This window comes from Lampetra fluviatilis, chromosome 29 (genome assembly GCF_964198595.1).
Source record: "Lampetra fluviatilis chromosome 29, kcLamFluv1.1, whole genome shotgun sequence".
Classification (NCBI taxonomy): Eukaryota; Metazoa; Chordata; class Hyperoartia; order Petromyzontiformes; family Petromyzontidae; genus Lampetra; species Lampetra fluviatilis.
Genome location: NC_136303.1, coordinates 3,697,649 through 3,718,772, shown reverse-complemented (window position 1 = coordinate 3,718,772; position 21,124 = coordinate 3,697,649). Strand labels below are relative to the sequence as shown.

Here is a 21,124-nt window from a genome sequence, read left to right as displayed (position 1 = left end):
TACGTAGCCAATCGTACTAATCGGAGGCGCGGGGGGAGGACATCAAACTAAACCCAATAAAGCAGTACAATCTACACTATGAGACCTCCTTTACCAGTGGCAAAATATAGTAATAGGGTTTTACCCTTTGACATGATCCCTTGTATAAAGGTGTCAGTTTTTGTACCAGTTGAAAAGGTAAAAACCTATTACTACAGTAAATACTAGACGGTTTAAAACCGAGATGATTTAAAAGCGGCAAATCTCCCGGTGGCTTTCTGATATCGGAAGGGAGGAACGTTCCAGACGGCCGCAGAAGTAGCGCACCTGAAAGCGCTGCGCGACGCGGTTGTATTTCAGACACTCCGCGCGTACGAATATGGGAGGCCCTGAACTCGTTTTTCTATCACGGCGATCACAGACCCGCCAATCAATCAATCGATAATTGCGACTGGCATCCCTCCCCCTTAGGCGAATGATTGTTAACAACCCTCCCTCGCCTCCCTCGCCCCTCCCCCCCTCCCCTCCCTCCCTCCATCGCCCCCCTCGCTTACCTCGCCCCTCCCCTCCCTTCCCTCCCACCCTTCCTCCCCCCTCCCCTCCCTCCCTCCCTCCCCTCCCTCCCTTGCCTCCCCCCTCCCCTCCCTCTCTTGCCTCCCCCCATCCCTTCCTTCCCTAGCCTCCCTCCCTCTCTTCCTCCCCCCCCTCCCTCCCATCCCACCCTCCCTCCCCTCCCTCGCCTCCCCCCTCGCCTCCCTAACTCCGCTCCCTCGCCTCCCCCCTCGCCTCCCTCCCCTCTCTCGCCTCCCCCTCGCCTTCCTGGCCTCCCTACCTCCACTCCCATACTCGTCCGCGTTATGACACACGGGGAGGGTCCACGTTGCTCGTGACCCCGTGTCCGCACGCTGCGATTAATCCGCAATAACTCCGGGCCGCAACCCACTCACGGATTCACAGTCGCACTTTCTCTCACTCGAATATACACGCACACACATACACACATACACGCACACACACACACACATTCATACACACACATACATACACACACACATACACACACATACATACACACACACATACACACACATGCACAAACATACATACACACATACACACACATATACACACACATATACACATATACAACAACAACAACCGCCATTCGCCACTAAGTGGCGGTGACGTCACCACGACGCTTGTGCCAGGCCATGTGCACCTTGAGGCCACGTGAAGTGTCGAACGCCCGCTGGCAGGAGGTCACGGGGCAGACCCAGGTGCCACGGGTCGACTGACCGAGATGACCGAGATGACTGGCTGATGCACCACCTGTGCCCCCTACTGTACCAACTTGCTGTGCTTTAGCCACCCGGCGCTCCGCTCGTTGTTGTGAGCGTCGCTCCTCCGCCCTCCGTTGTTGTTGGAGGGCGACTGCCTCCAACTGCCCAGTAGCGTCCTTCACGAGCCTCCTCCACTGAGGCCGATCTTGACACCGCTGGTACCAGTCATCGGCAAGTCCACTCAGCTCCACGTCCTCCTGTACCACATCACTCCATCTCTTCTCTAGCCCGTGCCGCGCCCGTTTAGCCCCATCGATCCGGCCGAACAAAAGCTGTTTAGGCATGCGGTGGCTGGGCATGCGGGCTACATGACCCAGCCAACGCAGCCTTGCCTGCCGGAGGAGCTCACTGATGGGACTTTGCCCAGATCTTTCAAGGACTTGTGAGCTCCTCACACAATCCAGCCTGGTTAAACCCAGGATGGATCGTAGGCAGGCCAGCCTAAATGTTTCCAACCGGCGAAGATGCTCCACTCGGGGGGTCCACGTTTCGCAAGCGTAGAGAAGGGAGGGAATGACCGTGGCCGAGAAGACCTGAAGCTTCGTGCGGAGCGACAGACCAGGTAGCTTCCACACAGCGTTATGCAACCGATGAAAAGATATTGCCGCTCGACTGATTCGGAGTGAGAACTCTGCTGATAAACTGGAGCCGGTCATAAGCACACTGCCCAGGTATGGGAAACTCTCCACTCTCTCCACAACTGCCCCATCACCAATTGGGAGTTGTGGGGGTGGAGTGTCCGATGGTACAAAATACCCAGGCAGGTGCTTAGTTTTGGTGGGGCTGATGGTAAGGCCCCACCTCTTAGTCGCACGCTCCAGTCTCAGCAGCAGCGTCTCCAACTCCTCTTCTGAATAAGCAGCTATTACCAAATCATCGGCATACATAACGTGGTTGACCAATAGGGAGCCATCCCTTGATCGCACCCGGGCGTCGATCAGCCTCCCATTATATCTGTACCAAATGGAAATTCCCCCGGTACAGCTATTGAAGGCTTCACGAACTACGCAGTCGAAATAGATGTTAAATAATGTGGGAGCCAGAGGACATCCCTGTCGCACCCCAAGGTGTACAGGGAAAGGCTCCGACTCCCGGCCACGTAGTTTTACCCGGGCCCTCTCACCATCATGAAGGTCCTTAATGATCGTGAGCAGAGGGTCAGGGACTCCGAAAGCACGAAGAACAACCCAGAGCCCAGTCCTACTGATGGTATCATAGGCCTTGACCAGGTCAATAAAGCAGAGATGTAGGTCTTTTTGGAATTCCCTACACCTCTGCTGTAGCAGACGGACAGAAAATATGGCATCTGTGCAGGACCGCCCTTTCCTGAAACCGCATTGGGGCTCCGCAAGCCTCTCCTCAGCGTGCCTAGCAAGGCGATGTTGAATAATCCTTGCCAGGACCTTACCCGGCACACTGAGGAGTGAGATGCCCCTGTAGTTGTTACAGTCGGTACGGTCCCCCTTCTTAAAGAGGGGGACCACCAGGGCATCCTTCCAGTCCTGCGGAACCCGTCCAGTGGTCCAGACTGTTGTTATGATGTCATATAGGGCAGTCTGTGCACAAACGCCACCCTCCCTCAGCATTTCGCTTGGGAGATCATCTCTGCCCGGTGCCTTCCCTGGTCTCAGACTCCGGATCGCCCTCACTACTTCCTCAACAGCTGGCACCTCAGCCAGCCACTCACAGGGGGTGACCTCTTCCAATATTTGAGGCACCGCAGCCTCAGCAGGGTTATCCCCACTTTGTGCCATGATGTTTTCCTGGCTGAGAGATTTTCCCTCCCCCAGGACCTCACAGAAATGCTCAGCAAATCTGCAAACCTGTTCCTGGGGGTCGGAGATTGGATTACCGTTTTTTCCTCTAATGATGGTAATAGGTGTGGCGCTGCAGGTTACTTTTTTGATGGAGTTAAATAGTGATTTGTGATCGCGGGCCACTGAGGCAGACTCCATCTCCTCAGCAACCCGCGACCACCACCCATCCTTACAGCGCCTTACGGCTCTCCGAACCTCCGAGCGAAGGCTGCGGTAAACCTCCTCATTCTCTGACGTGGGATGCTGTAGGCGATGAGAGTGGGCCTGTCGCTTTTTCTCAATTAACCTGAACACCTCCTCTGTCAGCCAGGGTTTCTGGGGAGGTCTGGACCGCGTACCCAAAGCAGCCATTGCAGCTGCATGAGTCACAGTCTTAAACCTCGCCCATTTACCCTCGACATCAGGTGGAGTGGGGGACGATGCCAACCCCAGCTGCAAGCGATAATGAAATTCTCGCTTGCAACTTTCATCAGCTAACTGAGACCAGGCCACTTTTGGTTGGAATGGGATCCTGGGTGTACACCTACCACCGGAGTGGAAGAATGGCAGGCGCATCTTACAGATGACTAGTCGATGGTCAGAGGGCAGATCAGCTCCACGGTAGGTCCTGGTGTCAAGGACATGGGCTCGCATCCGCTGGTCCGTCACTATGTAGTCTAGCAGATGTTCTTGCTTGGACCCGGCATGCATCCATGATGTTGTGTGGATGCGCCGATGCCGGAAGAGCGTGTTGGTAATTACAAGCCCATGGGCTGCACAAAATCTAGCAGCCTCCTACCGTTATTATTGAGCTGACCTGGCCAATGCCTTTCTATCACTCCAGACCAAGTTTCAGCATCATGACCAACTCGGGCATTGAAGTCACCCAACAAGATGACTCTGTCCCGAGTGGCCACTTTAGCCAGCACCTGTGACAGGAGGTCATAGAAAGCGTCTGACTCATCGGCTTTGCCTGCATCCCTCCACGGATGTTCGTCTTCGTGGGGGCATAAGTAACCACGACCACCATTCCTCGCCTCTGATTGATGGGAAGGCGAGCCCAAAGTATCCTGGGGCTTACAGCTTCCCACACCTCACCGCCACGCTCCCACGCCCCCCTTCATTCTTTTGTTCAGAAGAAGAGCCACACCCTGTTGTTTGGCAGTTCTCCTGCCCCGAGTAGAGGGCTGTCCACCCCTCATGGTGGCAGGATCCAGAACCAGTCCACCGGACCTCCTGAATGCCACAGAGATCCAGGCGGTACCGGTCCAGCTCCGACAGAGGAGTGGCAGCCCTCTCCTCCGCAGTGAGCGTTCGAACATTCCACGTGGCCCATCCGCAATGGTTTTTCGTTGTTTCTGGAGGAGCCCCGAGGGTGAAAATTCAATCTCCTGGCTCCGCCAAATGGGGTTTGGCCAGGAGACGTCATAAAAGCCTGACCCCCCCGGGGCCTCCGGCACAAAGCTTATTAGTTGCAGGTTTATGTTTAATTCGTAGTTTAGTGGTGGTTAATTGAAGGTGGAGGGGTTACCAGCCACTCGCACCCGTCCAGAGCCCCCGTTTAGCCACTGTGGTGGCCACAGACGCCATGAGGGGAGAGGCCAATGGGCATTGCCCCCCCCCCCCCCACAGCACTGCCCACGACAGATACACACACACACATACACACACACACATACACACATATACATACACACACATACACACACATACATACACACATACACACACACATACACACACACATACAGACACACATACAGACACACATACATACAGGCGAAAAATACACGCAGAGTATTCGGTGGGGGTTGTGTTCAAGACTTCAGATCGATCAGGAACAAACATTCCGTTTCGGATCGTTCCGAAAATATGACGTCACCCGAACAAATGACTGACATATTCTTTGTGTGTTTCGCTAAAGTCACGTAGATAGGTTCAAGGAAAATAATAAAATATATAAAAATAAAAACTACGACGTTTCGATCGCAATGCAAACGATCGTCATCAGGAAGAAACACGCCGGATGACGACCGCTTGTGTAAGTCTTTTCGTAGTTTTTTTTGTTATTTTACTTTGAAGCTATCAACGTCACAAAAGCTTCGGGTCAACAAATGACTGACAATGACATCATGGGCGTGGCTTCGGGCGTGACGTCACTTTTGTTGACACGAAGCCACGTGGTGGGGGGGGGGGTGTTAAAGTGTGGGCACTCCCAACAGTCTGTTGCAGACTATATGGGGATCTTTTGTCTTTGTACTCCCACGTGTCCCAGCATGGAACACGACAGACGAAGCCACATTCTCTCTTTTTTTTTACGATCGGAGGAAACAAGAAGATGCTCGGTGTAATTGGCACTTTGCTTCGTTCATCATTTCGTTGTTTTTTAATGCGTTGCTTTATGTGCCCCTCCCCCACCCCCCCCTTTTTAAATGAAAGATTTCACAAAATATTTCACGTTCTGCTCTCCTCCAAAGCCATATTCTCTAGACAAAGGGGGGGGGGGGGCCTTGCTTCTCCGACGTTCAACTTCGGCGGTGGCGCGAGAGAGAAAGTTGCAGGGGCTGCGCTTTAGTCGAAGGCAAAATCGCAGCCGCCCCCCCTCCCCCCTCCACCGTATAGCCCCAAGAGGATGAACAAAAAGAGGAGGTTTTGCCCAATTCTGGCAATACAACAGGCTTGGCTCTCCAACACACCGGTTAGTGCTGTGCTCGTGACGAATTGTCCACGTTTTGTTTACGTGACAACCCCTTACTGTCTTCTTGGTTCTTTCGGTAAAGTCACGTAGAATGGAAATAATAAAATAATAAAAATAAAACATAACAAAATTATTCTCACGACGTTTCGGCCACAACGCAAGCAGCCGTCCTCAGGTGGAGAACAGGTCTGTCGAGAAGACAGAGTCTGAATGACTGTGTGTGCGTATGTGTGTGCGTGTATGTGTGTATGTGTGTGTGTATGTGTGTGCGTGTATATTCGAGTGAGTGAGAGTGCGACTGTGAATCATTCAGACTCTGTCTTCTCGACAGACCTGTTCTCCACCTGAGGACGGCTGTTTTGCGTTGTGGCCGAAACGTCGTGAAAATTATTTTATTATGTTTTATTTTCATTATTTTATTATTTCCATTCTACGTGACTTTACCGAAAGAACCAAGAAGATGAATCCCTGCAGTCACGAAAGCTTTAAATCGAAATTTAACCCCTTACTAGTTGCCTGTGTCGGGTGGTGGCGGGGTTTTGACGACACATTGATAGCGGATGCGAGGAATGGAAGGGGCAAGCGGTTGGGGCGGGGGATCGATGAGAGCGGGAGGGGAACACGCGGAGAGAGAACGGGGGCCGAGGAGGGGATCTGGAGCAAATGAGATGAACGGAGAGGACGTAGCGAGAGTGGGCAGATGGGGCGAGATGGAAGGAGAGGGTGCGAGGTTGATCATCATAGAGAGATGCAGAGACGTGGTGGTGGTGGTGGGGGGTGGTGGGGGGTGATGGAGGGAGATGGGGGGAGACGGGTGAGTGGGAGCTGTAGGGAGAGAGAGGGAGGGGGAGACGGTGAGTGGGAGGTGGAGATGGAGGGAGAGAGAAAGCTGGCGGGAGATGGGGGAGAGCGCGCGCTGCGGATTTGGAGGCGCACGTGGTCCCGGCGCGGCCAATGGGAGCCGCGATAGAGGAGCGAGAGAGAGGAACTCTGCGCCTCGTGCATAGCGGGGGAGTGGGGGGAGGGGGGGGAGTGGGGGGAGGGGGGGAAGGTTTGGGGGGGAGGGGGGGAGGTGTGTGGGGGGAGGGGGGAGTGGGGGGGAATGAAGGATGGAGGAAGGGAAAGGAGAGGGAGTAGGGGAGAGCGAGACAGGGAGGAGGAGAGAGGGGGAGGGAGTGAGGGGGATGGGGGGATGGGGGAATGGAGAGATACAGAGCAGGCAGAGGGTAGAGAGAGCGAGAGGTGGGGGTTTACATAAAGCAAAGTAAAAAAAAACACGAAATGATGAACGAAGCAAAGTGCCGAATACACCGAGCATCTTCTTGTTTCCACTGATCGTACAAAAAAAGAGAGCGAGACAGGGAGGAGGAGGACGACGAGGGATGGAGGACCGGGGATGAAAGAGGAGCGAGCGAGCGAGTTTCTGCCCTCGTCGCGGTAGGACGGGGATGAGGGCAGAGCGCTCACGAAGACTCGTCATAGAACTCCCACGCGCTCTCTCTCTCTCACGGACAACGCTACCCCCCCCCCCCCTCCAACTCTGCCCCCCACCACCACCAGCCCGACGTTTCTACGATTCTCAAGTCACCCATTCGACGGTCGCTAGTGCTTCCCCCCACTCCCCCCATCATCATCATCATCGTCGTCGTCGTGGTTTGCACGTCGTGCAAGACGCTCGCAATCCGATGGTGTCGAACCGAGAGATGCCGCCCATCGCAGACTCTCCCTCTGCCCCAAGCCGTTCGCCGCCCCCCACGCTCCCCCCCCGCCCGATGCATTCCCGCTCGTGTGCGCGTGTGTTTGTGTGTTTTGTTTTTACATCTCAGTGTTTGTCTTCGGGTGCATGTCGTCTTCTCCTACCACCTCCCCCCCCTCCCGTGTCCTCTCTCTCTCCTTTACCGCTCTCGTCTCCCGCACTCCCCCCCCCCCGCGCCACTACCCCCCACCTCCAACTCTCCCCCCCCCCACTCTCTCTCCACTCCTCTCTCCCACCATCTAACTCCATCCATCTCGCTCTGCTCCACTCTCTTGTGTACTCCCCTCCCCCATCTCCCTCCCTCTCCCCCCATCTCCCTCCCTCTCCCCCCCATCTCCCTCCCTCTCCCCCCATCTCCCCCATCTCCCTCCCTCTCCCCCATCTCCCTCCCTCTCCCCCATCTCCCTCCCTCTCCCCCATGTCCCTCCCTCTTCCCATTTCTCTCCTCTCTCTCCCACCCCCCACCATCTCTCCCCCATCTCCCTCCCTCTCCCCCATCTCCCCCCCTCTCCCTCATCTACCTCTCACCCCCCTCTCCCCATGTCTCTCCTCTCTCTCCCACCCCCCACCATCTCTCCCCCATCTCTCTCCCCCATCTCTCTCTCCCACCCCCACCATCACTCTTTCTCTCTCCCCCCGTCCCTCCCTCTCTATCTCCCCTCTCGCTCTCTTTCGCTCGCCGCTCTCCATCCCGCGGTCACCACACACAGTCGGTACCCTCTCTCCTGCTCACTCGGCTAAGATTCTGGTAGTCGCCTAGAGCTTACGTAACACACATCTCTCGCCAGCAGCACCCACCACCACCAGCATCATCAGCAGCAGCAGCAGCATCATCGGCAGCATCAGCAGCAGCAGCGTCGGCCCCTCTTTAATCCTCTCCCACCACAAGCGTCACCATCGCCGTCATTAACAGCAACAACAACAGCAGCGGCAGCAGCAGCATCGGGCGATCAGTAGCCACGGAGATAATACTCACGCCATAAGACTGACTGATAATACAATAGCCACAACCGCGTTCACCGCAACCACACTCGTCCGCAGTCACCGCTCGCTCGCTCGCTCGAGCGACATCGACGGACGCCAACCAAAAACACAACCTGGATGGTGAAATCTCCGATAGCGCAGTCCAAGTGCGAAGATCAGACACAGCCAAGGCTGCAGCAACAGCAACAGAATCATCGTCATCAGTAGCAGCGTCATAAACAGCTGCTGCTGCTGCAGCGCAAACGACAGCATCATCGTCAACAGCACCATCATTCATCATCATCAGCAGCAGCAGCTGCAGCAGCGGCGTCGGTAGCGCGCAACGCTAGCGACAGCAGCAGCTTCATCAACATCATCATCAATATCATCAGCAGCAGCAGCAGCAGCGTCAACATCATCAGCAGGAGCAGCAGCGTCAACATCATCATCAGCAGCAGCAGCGTCAACATCATCAATATCATCATCATCAACAGCAGCATCATCATCAACATCAGCAGCAGCAGCGTCAACATCATCAGCAGCAGCAGCATCATCAGCTGATTGTTGAGCTGCCAAGAAGGTGCGTCGAGATGGATACGAGTTACCTGATGTGCGGAGTGGCGTTCGTCTTCCTGCTGTTCTTCCAAGGTGAGTGCCACCTCGGGATGACAAGTGTACACACACACACGTACACACACACACGTGTACGTGTGTGTGTGTACGTGTGTGACCTGTACACGCATGAGTGTGTCTGTGTATACGTGAGTCTTTGTCTTTTCGCGGTCGTCATCTCAGTGAGTCAACCCATGGAACCTGCAGGGTCTCTCCCGTGACCTCCTGCTAGCAGCGAGCCACTTCACGTGGCCTCGAAGTGCACCTAGCCTGGCACAAGCGCTGTAGTGACGTCACCGCCGCTCAGTGTCGAATGGCGGTTGTTGTTGTTGTGTGCGGAGTGTATCGGAACGTCCTGCGCTATGAACCCGGTGACACGAGTTCGATTCTTGCTTGCCATGAATATCTTATTATCTTAACCGGTCCCGGGCCTTACCTAGGTCGACTCGGCCTCAAATGAGTACCTGGTGCGGTGAGAAAAAAATATCGTCACTGGAGAGACAAAGGCGGTCGGGCGTGGTGATGGCCACCCACCCCTCGTGTGCCGTTCCGTCCTTCATAGGTGCTCGCTAATAGCACTTGCCCCAACAGTTTGCTAAGGCTATACGGGGGATCTTTGTCTTTGCTCTTGGATATACATTATCGTATGTGATACAATGCATTGGATATATACATACACGTGTGTATGTGTGTTGCAATGCATTGGCTATACATACACGTGTGTATGTGTGTGATACAATGCATTGGCTATACATACACGATGTATGTGTGATACAATACATTGGCTATACATACACGTGTGTGTGTGTGATACAATGCATTGGCTATACATGCACGTGTGTGTGTGTGATACAATGCATTGCCTATACATACATGTGTGTGAGTGTTGCAATGTATTGGCTATATATACATTCCCGCTCACGGCCAACACCAGCGGAGATTATCTGAATCGATCATGCCTCCTCCCCCCCGTCAACATCGCCACAGGAGATACAAAGGCGGTCGGGCGTCGTGCTGGCAATCCACCCCCTTGTGTGCCCTGCCGGATTTATGAGGTGCTCGCTAACGGCACTTGCCACAACAGTCTGTTAAGGCTACACGGGATAATACCTTTGTCTTTGTGTCAGATATCTAATGATGATCATAATGACGGCCAAGATGATGACGATGACGATGATGGTGACGTCAGGGAATTATGACGATGATGACAATGACGGCTCCATAGCTGCAGTTGGCAAAATGTGAATGATTCATCACCGCCGTTAGACATGGACCGTACGAATTGCAATAATTAGCGAACTCGCCATTAAACTGGTCACGTGCACGGGAAGAGCTGAAGGAACGTGCACATGGACAGGATACGGCTTTGTCAATCCACTGCTGGATGACGGCTACGGGGGGGGGGGGGGGGGGTTGTTTGACCATACTTCATCACGCTGGTGAAGAGGGGGGGGGGTGATGCAGAGGATCGGTTCAGAACTCGCCCGCGACTGATGCCAGCCGTGCGTGGTTCTCACCCCACTGGACTCACCCCACAGAACTCATCCCACTGAACTCACCCCACAGGACTCACCCCACAAAACTCATCCCACAGAACTCACCCCACAGAACTCACCCCACAGAACTCACCCCACAGAGCTTATCCCACAGAACTCACCCCACTGAACTCATCCCACAGAACTCACCCCACTGGACTCACCCCACAGAACTCATCCCACTGAACTCATCCCACTGAACTCACCCCACAGGACTCACCCCACAGAACTCACCCCACAGAGCTTATCCCACAGAACTCACCCCACTGGACTCACCCCACAGGACTCACCCCACAGAACTCACCCCACTGAACTCACCCCACAGAACTCACCCCACTGAACTCACCCCACAGAACTCACCCCACAGAACTCACCCCACTGAACTCATCCCACAGAACTCACCCCACTGGACTCACCCCACAGAACTCATCCCACTGAACTCATCCCACTGAACTCACCCCACAGAGCTTATCCCACAGAACTCACCCCACTGAACTCATCCCACAGAAGTCACCCCACTGGACTCACCCCACAGAACTCACCCCACAGAACTCATCCCACTGAACTCATCCCACTGAACTCATCCCACTGAACTAACCCCACAGAACTCACCCCACAGAACTCACCCCACTGGACTCACCCCACAGGACTCACCCCACTGAACTCATCCCACTGAACTAACCCCACAGAACTCACCCCACAGAACTCACCCCACTGAACTCATCCCACTGAACTAACCCCACAGGACTCACCCCACAGAACTCACCCCACTGAACTGACCCCACTGAACTGACCCCACTGAACTGACCCCACAGAACTCACCCCACAGAACTCACCCCACAGAACTCACCCCACTGAACTCATCCCACTGAACTCACCCCACTGAACTCACCCCACTGAACTGACCCCACTGAACTGACCCCACTGAACTGACCCCACTGAACTGACCCCACTGAACTGACCCCACAGAACTCACCCCACTGAACTCATCCCACTGAACTCACCCCACTGAACTGACCCCACTGAACTGACCCCACTGAACTGACCCCACTGAACTCACCCCACTGAACTCACCCCACTGAACTCACCCCACATAATTCACCCCACTGAACTCATCCCACTGAACTCACCCCACTGAACTGACCCCACTGAACTGACCCCACTGAACTGACCCCACTGAACTCACCCCACTGAACTCACCCCACTGAACTCACCCCACTGAACTCGTCCCACAGAACTCGTCCATGTCAATGAAACATTCCCCGAATTCTTCTCGCCCCGATAGACAGCCGGGGATGGATAGACAGCCGGGGATGCTTCTGTCCGGCGAGAAAACCGGTTCGACGCGGAGCGATTAGGGAGTGTGAATCGGTGTTGATTGGTTGGTGCGAACGCCGCGCGTGACCGGGCCGCCTTTGTCTCTCCGGAGCGGATGCTCACGATCGCATCACCAGTCGTTGATACTTTGTTTTATGCTGAGTCGACCTACGGGGTAATTCCCATCGTGGGGGCAAGTGCCGTTAGCGAGTAGCACCTATGAAGGCCGGCACGGCACACGAGGGGGTGGGTGGCCAGCACCACGCCCGGCCGCCTTTGTCTCTCTAGCGGCGATGTTTACACACCCCAACAGGTACTCATTTGAGGCTGAGTCAACCTAGGGGAAGCCCATAACCGGTTCAGATAATCGTCACTGGTGTCGGCCGTGAGCGGGAATCGATGCCGGGTCGCCAGATTCGTAGCACAGCGCAGCGCTAACCGCGACACTCATCATAAGTCGGCACGCACGCACACGCACGCACACACGCACACACACACGCGCACACACACGCACACACGTACGCACACGTACGCGCACGCGCACACGCACGCACGCATACGCACACACGCGCACACGCGCACACACGCACACACACAGACACACAGACACACACGCACGCACATGCACACACGCACACACGCACGCACGCGCACACGCACGCACGCGCACAAGCACACATACACGCACACTCACGCACACGCACACGCGCACACACACACGCACGTACACACACACGCACGCACGCGCGCGCACGCACGCACACACACACGCACACTCACGCACGCACGCACGCACACACGCACGCACGCACGCACGCACACGCACGCACGCGCGCACGCACACGCGCACGCACACACACACGCACACTCACGCACGCACGCACGCACACACGCACGCACGCACGCACACGCACGCGCGCACGCACACGCGCACGCACACACACACGCACACACACGCACACTCACGCACGCACGCACGCACACACACAAGCACGCACGCACACGCACGCACGCGCACGCACGCACACACACACGCACACACGCACACGCACGCGCACACACACACGCACGCACACACGCACACACGCACACGCGCACATGCACGCACACGCGCACGCACGCACACGCACACACGCACGCACACACGCGCACATGGACACACACACACACACGCACATGGACACACACACACACGCGCACACACACACGCGGACACGCACGCACACACGCGCACACGCGCACACGCACGCACACGCGCACGCGTACACGCACACGCACACACACACACACGCGCACACGCACACACGCACACACGCACACACACGCACACACACGCGCACACGCGCACAAACACGCACACACACGCACACACACGCACACACACACGCGCACACACACACGCGCGCACACACACGCACACACACGCACGCACACACACACGCACTTGGCGCCGTTCTCTCTGTCGAGAGGGAGACGCGGAGCCAAGGTGGCGTTGGACGCCAATCAGACGCCATCTCCTGTCCCCGGGGGAGTGGGGGGGCAGGTGGGGAGTGGGGGGGCTGATGGAGGAGTGGGGGGGGGGCTGGTGGGGGGGAGAGGGGTGTGTACGTGCGTGTGTGAGTACTGTGTGTGTGTACGTGCGTGTGTGAGTACTGTGTGTGTGTACGTGCGTGTGTGAGTACTGCACGTGTGTGTGTGTACGTGCGTGTGTGAGTACTGTGTGTGTGTACGTGCGTGTGTGAGTACTGCACGTGTGTGTGTGTACGTGCGTGTGTGAGTACTGTGTGTGTGTGTACGTGCGTGTGTGAGTACTGTGTGTGTGTGTACGTGCGTGTGTGAGTACTGTGTGTGTGTGTACGTGCGTGTGTGAGTACTGTGTGTGTGTGTGTGTACGTGCGTGTGTGAGTACTGCGTGTGTGTGTGTGTACGTGCGTGTGTGAGTACTGTGTGTGTGTGTACGTGCGTGTGTGAGTACTGTGTGTGTGTGTGTACGTGCGTGTGTGAGTACTGCGTGTGTGTGTGTGTACGTGCGTGTGTGAGTACTGCGTGTATGTGTGTACGTGCGTGTGTGAGTACTGTGTGTGTGTGTACGTGCGTGTGTGAGTACTGCACGTGTGTGTGTGTACGTGCGTGTGTGAGTACTGTGTGTGTGTACGTGCGTGTGTGAGTACTGTGTGTGTGTGTACGTGCGTGTGTGAGTACTGTGTGTGTGTGTACGTGCGTGTGTGAGTACTGCACGTGTGTGTGTGTACGTGCGTGTGTGAGTACTGTGTGTGTGTGTGTACGTGCGTGTGTGAGTACTGTGTGTGTGTGTACGTGCGTGTGTGAGTACTGCACGTGTGTGTGTGTACGTGCGTGTGTGAGTACTGTGTGTGTGTGTACGTGCGTGTGTGAGTACTGTGTGTGTGTGTACGTGCGTGTGTGAGTACTGCACGTGTGTGTGTGTACGTGCGTGTGTGTGTACGTGCGCGTGTGAGTACTGCGTGTGTGTGTGTACGTGCGTGTGTGAGTACTGTGTGTGTGTGTGTACTTGTGTGTGTGTGAGTACTGTGTGTGTGTGTACTGCGTGTCTGAGTACTGCGTGTGTGTGTGTTTTTTATTGCGACAATCTCGACGGGTCACTGGCCTCGCCTAAGGTCGACTCAGCCTCAAACGGGCACCCACGTGCGGTGTGTAAAAATCGCCACTGGGGGAGACAAAGGCGGCCGGGCGTGGTGCTGGCCACCCACCCCCTCGTGTACCGTGCCGGCCTTCATAGGTGCTCGCTAACAAGCGTCTTCATTACGATAATTACAACCACCTGGTCCCCAGTACGGGTTCCACAGGATTGGAAGGATGCCCTGGTGGTCTCCCCACCCCCACACCCTGCGATGATCGTAACAACTCCGGATGCATCTCCCCTCCTCGCAGTGTGAGGCCGGGAAAGGTCTTGGCATGTCCTTGCCGAGGCAGCATGCTGAGCAGAGGTTTCCTGAGCCCCAATGGGGTTTCATTCTGCACGAACGCGGCATTCTCTCTCCGTCTGCTTCATGAGAGGTGAACTGGATTTTAGCGGGGCTTCCAGCTCTGCTTTGCTCACCTGGCCAATGCCTCTTGTACCATGAATGCCTCTTGTGCCATCAATAGGACTGGGCTCTGGGTTACTCTTCATACTTTCGAAGCCCCTGACCCTTTGCGCACAGTCATCAATGATCTTCATGACGGTGTGTGGAATGCAACAGCGATATCCACTGCCCCCCCCCCCCCCACCGATACAATATTTCACATTTTCTTTGACCACGTTGTTCGAGAGAAGCTTTCAATGGCTGTACCGGAGGAATTTCCATCTGGTACAGGTACATTGGGAGGCTGATCGATGCCCGCGCGCAGTCAAGGGATGACTCTTCAGTGGTCAACCATGTTATGTGTGCTGACAATCTGATGACTGCTGCTAACTCCGAGAAGGAGTTGGAGACGCTCCTGCTGAACTTAGAGCGTTCTACTCAGAGATGGCGGCCTTATCATCAGCCCCACACACAAAAACAAAGCACCTATCTCGGTATTTAATTTAATCAAACACTCCTCTCTCTCCACTCCCCATGAGTGAGGGGCAGTTGTGGAGAGAATGGAGATGTTTGTGTACCCGGCTGGGGTCCTTATGACCAGCTCCCGCTTGGCAGCAGAGGTCTCACTCCAAATCAGTCCAGCGGCATTATCCGTTCTACCTGGGCTATCGCTCTAAACAAAGCTCCGGGTCGTCTCGGTCACAGTCACAACAACGACTGCATGAAGCATTCAGGCTGGTCTGCGCTTGCGATCCACCCTTGAAAGATCTGGACACGGTCCCATCGGTGAGCTCCTCCGGCAGGCGAGGCTGCGTTGGCTGGGTCATGTAGCCCGCACGCCTGGCCACCGTGTGCCCAAGCAGCTTCTGTTTGAAGGGATCGAAGGGTGGCTGGGGGTGGGGGGGCGAAACATGCGCGGCACGTACTCGAGCATAGATGAACTCATGTGGTACAGGAGGATGTGGAGCTGATCAGACGTGTCGATAACCGGCACCAGCGGTGTCAAGATGGGCCTCTGTGGAGGGAGGCTCGTGAAGGACGCTACTGGGCAGTTGGAGGGCAGTCGTATTCCAGCAACAACGGAGGGCAGAGGAGCGACGCTCACAACAACGAGCGGAGCGCCGGGCGGTTAAAACACACGGCCAGTTGGCGCAGTAGAGAGCACAGATGGCGCAGTTGCCTCCTGCCAGCGAGCGTTCGACACTTCACGTGGCCTCAAGGTGTATTTATCCTGGCCGGCCTTCCATAATTGCTTGCTATTCGCGAACAGCACTTTTCACGTGAAGGCTATACGGGGGATCTTTGTCTTTATCTTTGGTGCGGTGTGTGGAGAGGGTGGGGGCGGGGTTGTTGTTCGCGATGTCTTCCAAAAAAATGTCTTGTCCTGCATTTGGGCGTTTGCCCGGACACGGGGCATTGATGGGGGGGGAGAGTGGAGGAGACAAGGTGGGTAGGTGGGTGCGGGGAGGTGGGTGGGTGCGGGGAGGTGGGTGGGTGAGTGCGGGGAGGGGGGGAGGTGGGTGGGGGGAGGTGGGTGGGGGGAGGTGGGGAGGTGGGTGGGGGGAGGTAAGGAGGTGGGTGGGGGGGACGGTGAGTAGGTGGGTGGGTGGGGGGAGGTGGGGCGGTGGGGAGGTGGGTGGGGTGAGGTGGGGAGGGGAAGGGGGGTAATTATAATGACTTGTCTCATGATTGTTAAGCTTCTACCGGTTTTATTACAGCGGTCGTGGCAACCGCGTACATTATATATATGTTTATTTATGTGTTTAACAAATGCATGTTAAACGAGAGAGGAGCAATTGGCTGCACCTACATGGTGGTGTGACTGGAGGCGTGGTAGGTGACGTGGTAGTTAGTAGGAGTGATAGGTGACGTGGTAGGTCACGTGGTAGTTAGTAGGAGTGATAGGTGACGTGGTAGGTCACGTGGTAGTTAGTAGGAGTGAGAGTAGGCGTGGTAGGTCACGTGGTAGTTAGTAGGAGTGATAGGTGACGTGGTAGGTGACGTGGTAGTTAGTAGGAGTGATAGGTGACGTGGTAGGTGACGTGGTAGTTAGTTGGAGTGATAGGTGACGTGGTAGTTAGTAGGAGTGATAGGTGACGTGGTAGTTAGTAGGAGTGATAGGTGACGTGGTAGGTGACGTGGTAGTTAGTAGGAGTGATAGGTGACGTGGTAGTTAGTAGGAGTGATAGGTGACGTGGTAGGTCACGTGGTAGTTAGTAGGAGTGATAGGTGACGTGGTAGGTCACGTGGTAGTTAGTAGGAGTGATAGGTGACGTGGTAGGTCACGTGGTAGTTAGTAGGAGTGAGAGTAGGCGTGGTAGGTGACGTGGTAGTTAGTGAGTATGCTGCGTGGTGGTGTGGTGAGTTTGATGTGTGGTGGTTTGGTTGGTAGGATATGTCGTGGTGTGGGTGGTTGTTATGCTATGTGTTGGTGTGGTTGTTAAGCTGTGTGGTGTAGTTGTAGGTTATGTAGTGGCGTGGTGTGGGTGTTAGGCTGTGTGTTGGTGTGGTTGTTATGCTGTGTGGAGTAGTTGTAGGTTATGTAGTGGCGTGGTGTGGTTGTTAGGCTGTGTGATCGTTGCTGTAGTAGCCACCGAGTTGTTGGAGACAGCTCGAATGAACACGAATTACGCGCGTCCAGCATCATAGATACATCATATTGCCCATTAGGGTCCTGCAGTCCAACACAATCAATCACCACCACCACCACCAACCCCACCGCTCCCTCCCAACCCCCACCCCCCCCCTCCCCCCCACGGCGACTCCCCCTCTACCCCCCCCCCCCCGCAATATCCTCCACGTGATGACAAAAAAGTCAAGGCAATAGCATTATTTAGCACGAGTGTCATCCTCATATTGGCGTGTGTGTCTGTGGCTACGTGGGGAGCGGTGGCGCAGCGGTTAGGGCGCCGGCCCTTCGAACCCGGGCATCTCGAGTTCGATTCCAGCTCACGGCCAAACACCGGCGACGGTTATCTGAACTGGTTCTGGACCTCCGTTAGGTCGACTCAGCCTCAAATGAGCACCTGGTGCGGTGTGTAAACATCGCCACTGGGGAGACAAAGGCGGCCGGGCGTGGTGCTGGCCACCCCACCCCCTCGTGTGCCGTGCCGGCCTTCATAGGTGCTCGCTAACAGCACTTGCCCCAACAGTCTGTTAAGGCTACACGGGGGGTCTTTGTCTTTGTGTGTGTGTCTCACGTGTAAGAGTGAGGAGCGGTGGCGCAGTGGTTAGCGCAACTGCCCTACGAACCCAAACCACCTGGGGTTCAATTCCCGGGCCACGGTGAACGTCACGTGAAGCCCTCTGTCGATCGAGCGGAGAGCCACGGTGGCTTTAATATGCCACTGCAGTTACTCCTGACGTTTCGGGCAACGACCCTTCGTCAATCCACCTTCTGCGTCCTCGGTATGTGCTCTGACGAAGGGCCATTGCTCGAAACGTCGTCTAGCACGATAATAGTGTTAGCACTCGACTGGTGCGGTGTTATTAACCGTGGCAGTGCTATCACTCTCCCACGGCAGGGTCCTTGACGACACGCGGCTGCTGCTGCTGCTGCTGTTGTTGTTTTACTAAAGCCGGGTCTGGTTCGCGTCGCCTCTCCATCAAAGTCTCGCGCGATGTCGATGATCGCGCGGCCACGACAACGATGCGAGAGGTGGGGGCAAGGGGGGGTGGTGGGAGGGGGGTGGGGGTGGGAGGGGGGTAAGGAGGGGGTGGTGGGAGGGGGGGCAATGGGGTTGGGGTGGGAGGGGGGGCAAGGGGGGGGGGGTGGGAGGGGGGGCAATGGGGTGGGGGATGGGTGGGGGGAGGGATTTGGGGGGGGGATGGGGTGGGGGTCGAAGGATTGGGGGGGATGGAGTGAGGGTGGGGGGGATGAGTTGGGGGGGGTGGGGGTTGGAGTGGGGGTGGGTGGATGGGGTTGGGTGGGGGTTGAGGGATGGGGGGGGGTGTAGAGGGTGGGGGGTTTGGGGGATGGGGTGGGTGGATGGGGTGGGGGTTGAGGGATTTGGGGGGGAGATGGGGGTTGGGGGATGGGGTGGGAGGGATCTGGCCATGAGGATGTAAAATTGAGAATGTGAATCGCCAACGAACGGGCCACATATAAGTTTTGTCACAAACCCCGACCTACTCTTTCACTTTCCTAATGAGTGGATGAGGGAGGGAGGGAGGGAGCGAGGGGGGGGGATTGTCGCTGCCGTGGCTGGAATCCAAATCTTTGCGCTGAAGCGGAGATTAATTTGATATTGGGTTTGTGTTTCTCGCGTCTTGGTTTAAACCCAATGTGTCGCAAGGCAACAGCCGACAGAGCCTGGCGCCCTGTAAACAGAAGGTTTACTTTGTTCATCCGTGATGCTGCTGGCGACGTGGGTGATGGTGGTGACAGCGGGGAGCGGTGGCGCAACGGTTAGCGCACTGCGCACCGAACCCCCCGGCGATCCGAGTTCGATGCCCGCTCGCGAATGTTTGAGCCGGTCCCGGGCCTCCCCTAGGTCGACTCAAACTCAAATGAGTCACCTGGTGCGGCGTGTAAACATCGCCGCTGGAGAGACAAAGGCGGCCGGGCGTGGTGCCGTGCCGGCCTTCATAGGTGCCACTCGCTAACAGCACTTGCCCCTACAGTTTGGTAAAGGCTATACGGGGGATCTTTGTCTTCGTTACGGATAGAGCGCGGTTCGTGATGATCACGATGGTTGAACTTCGATTTAAAGCTTTCGTGACTGCAGGGATTCATCTTCTTGGTTCTTTCGGTAAAGTAAAGTAGAATGGAAATAATAAAATAATAAACATAAAACATAATAAAATAATTATGTTAATTATAAAAATAAAACATAATAAAATAATTATGTTAATTATGTTTACTTTTTATTATTTTATTATTTCCATTCTACGTGACTTTACCGAAAGAACCAAGAAGATGGTTGAACGGTCGACGTTCGCTGACGCATCGAATGGGCGATCGCAACGATTGCTTGAATTGATGATGGTAATAATCATCATCGTCATCATCAGCACGATGATTGTGCTGTGGATTATTACGGCGACGACATGTAGGGGGGGGGAGGCTTTCATCCATCAGTACACAGACCATGGCTCTTGATAACTGAATGGATCGTCGTGATTATTTATCGTGATAGCGACTCAACAGGGACGGTTTCATCTTCTTGGTTCTTTCGGTAAAGTCACGTAGAAGGAAAATAATAAAATAATAAAAATATAACATAATGAAATAATTCTCACGACGTTTCGGCCACAACGCAAGCAGCCGTCTTCAGGTGGAGAACAGGTCTGTCGAGACTTATTTTATTATGTTTTATTTTTATTATTTTATTATTTTCCTTCTACGTGACTTTACCGAAATAACCAAGAAGATGAATCCCTGCAGTCACGAAAGCTTTAAATCGAAATTTTATTATGTTTTATTTTTATTATTTTATTATTTCCCTTCTACGTGACTTTACCGAAAGAACCAAGAAGATGAATCCCTGCAGTCACGAAAGCTTTAAATCGAAATTTTATTATGTTTTATTTTTATTATTTTATTATTTCCCTTCTACGTGACTTTACCGAAAGAACCAAGAAGATGAATCCCTGCAGTCACGAAAGCTTTAAATCGAAATTTTATTATGTTTTATTTTTATTATTTTATTATTTCCCTTCTACGTGACTTTACCGAAAGAACTAAGAAGATGAATCCCTGCAGTCACGAAAGCTTTAAATCGAAATTTTATTATGTTTTATTTTTATTATTTTATTATTTCCCTTCTACGTGACTTTACCGAAAGAACCAAGAAGATGAATCCCTGCAGTCACGAAAGCTTTAAATCGAAATTTTATTATGTTTTATTTTTATTATTTTATTATTTCCCTTCTACGTGACTTTACCGAAAGAACCAAGAAGATGAATCCCTGCAGTCACGAAAGCTTTAAATCGAAATTTTATTACGTTTTATTTTTATTATTTCATTATTTCCCTTCTACGTGACTTTACCGAAAGAACCAAGAAGATGAATCCCTGCAGTCACGAAAGCTTTAAATCGAAAAAGGGACGGTTTCGTCCAGCAGTGGATATAACACGGCCCA

The 21,124-nt window shown here is 54.4% G+C and overlaps 1 protein-coding gene across 2 annotated transcripts in view; it reads left to right on the top strand.

The window, feature by feature from the left end:
- The first annotated feature begins 8,220 nt into the window (after positions 1-8,220).
- LOC144942958 (opioid-binding protein/cell adhesion molecule homolog) overlaps positions 8,221-21,124 on the top strand; it is a 250,768-nt gene continuing 237,864 nt past the window's right edge. Inside the window, exon 1 of one of the 2 annotated variants that reach the window (XM_078870022.1) lies at positions 8,221-9,180. In XM_078870022.1, coding sequence (XP_078726148.1) covers positions 9,123-9,180 — 58 coding nt within the window. In that variant the 5' untranslated portion in view covers positions 8,221-9,122. The remainder of the gene's footprint in view (positions 9,181-21,124) is intronic. The other variant, XM_078870021.1, reaches the window with a different exon arrangement.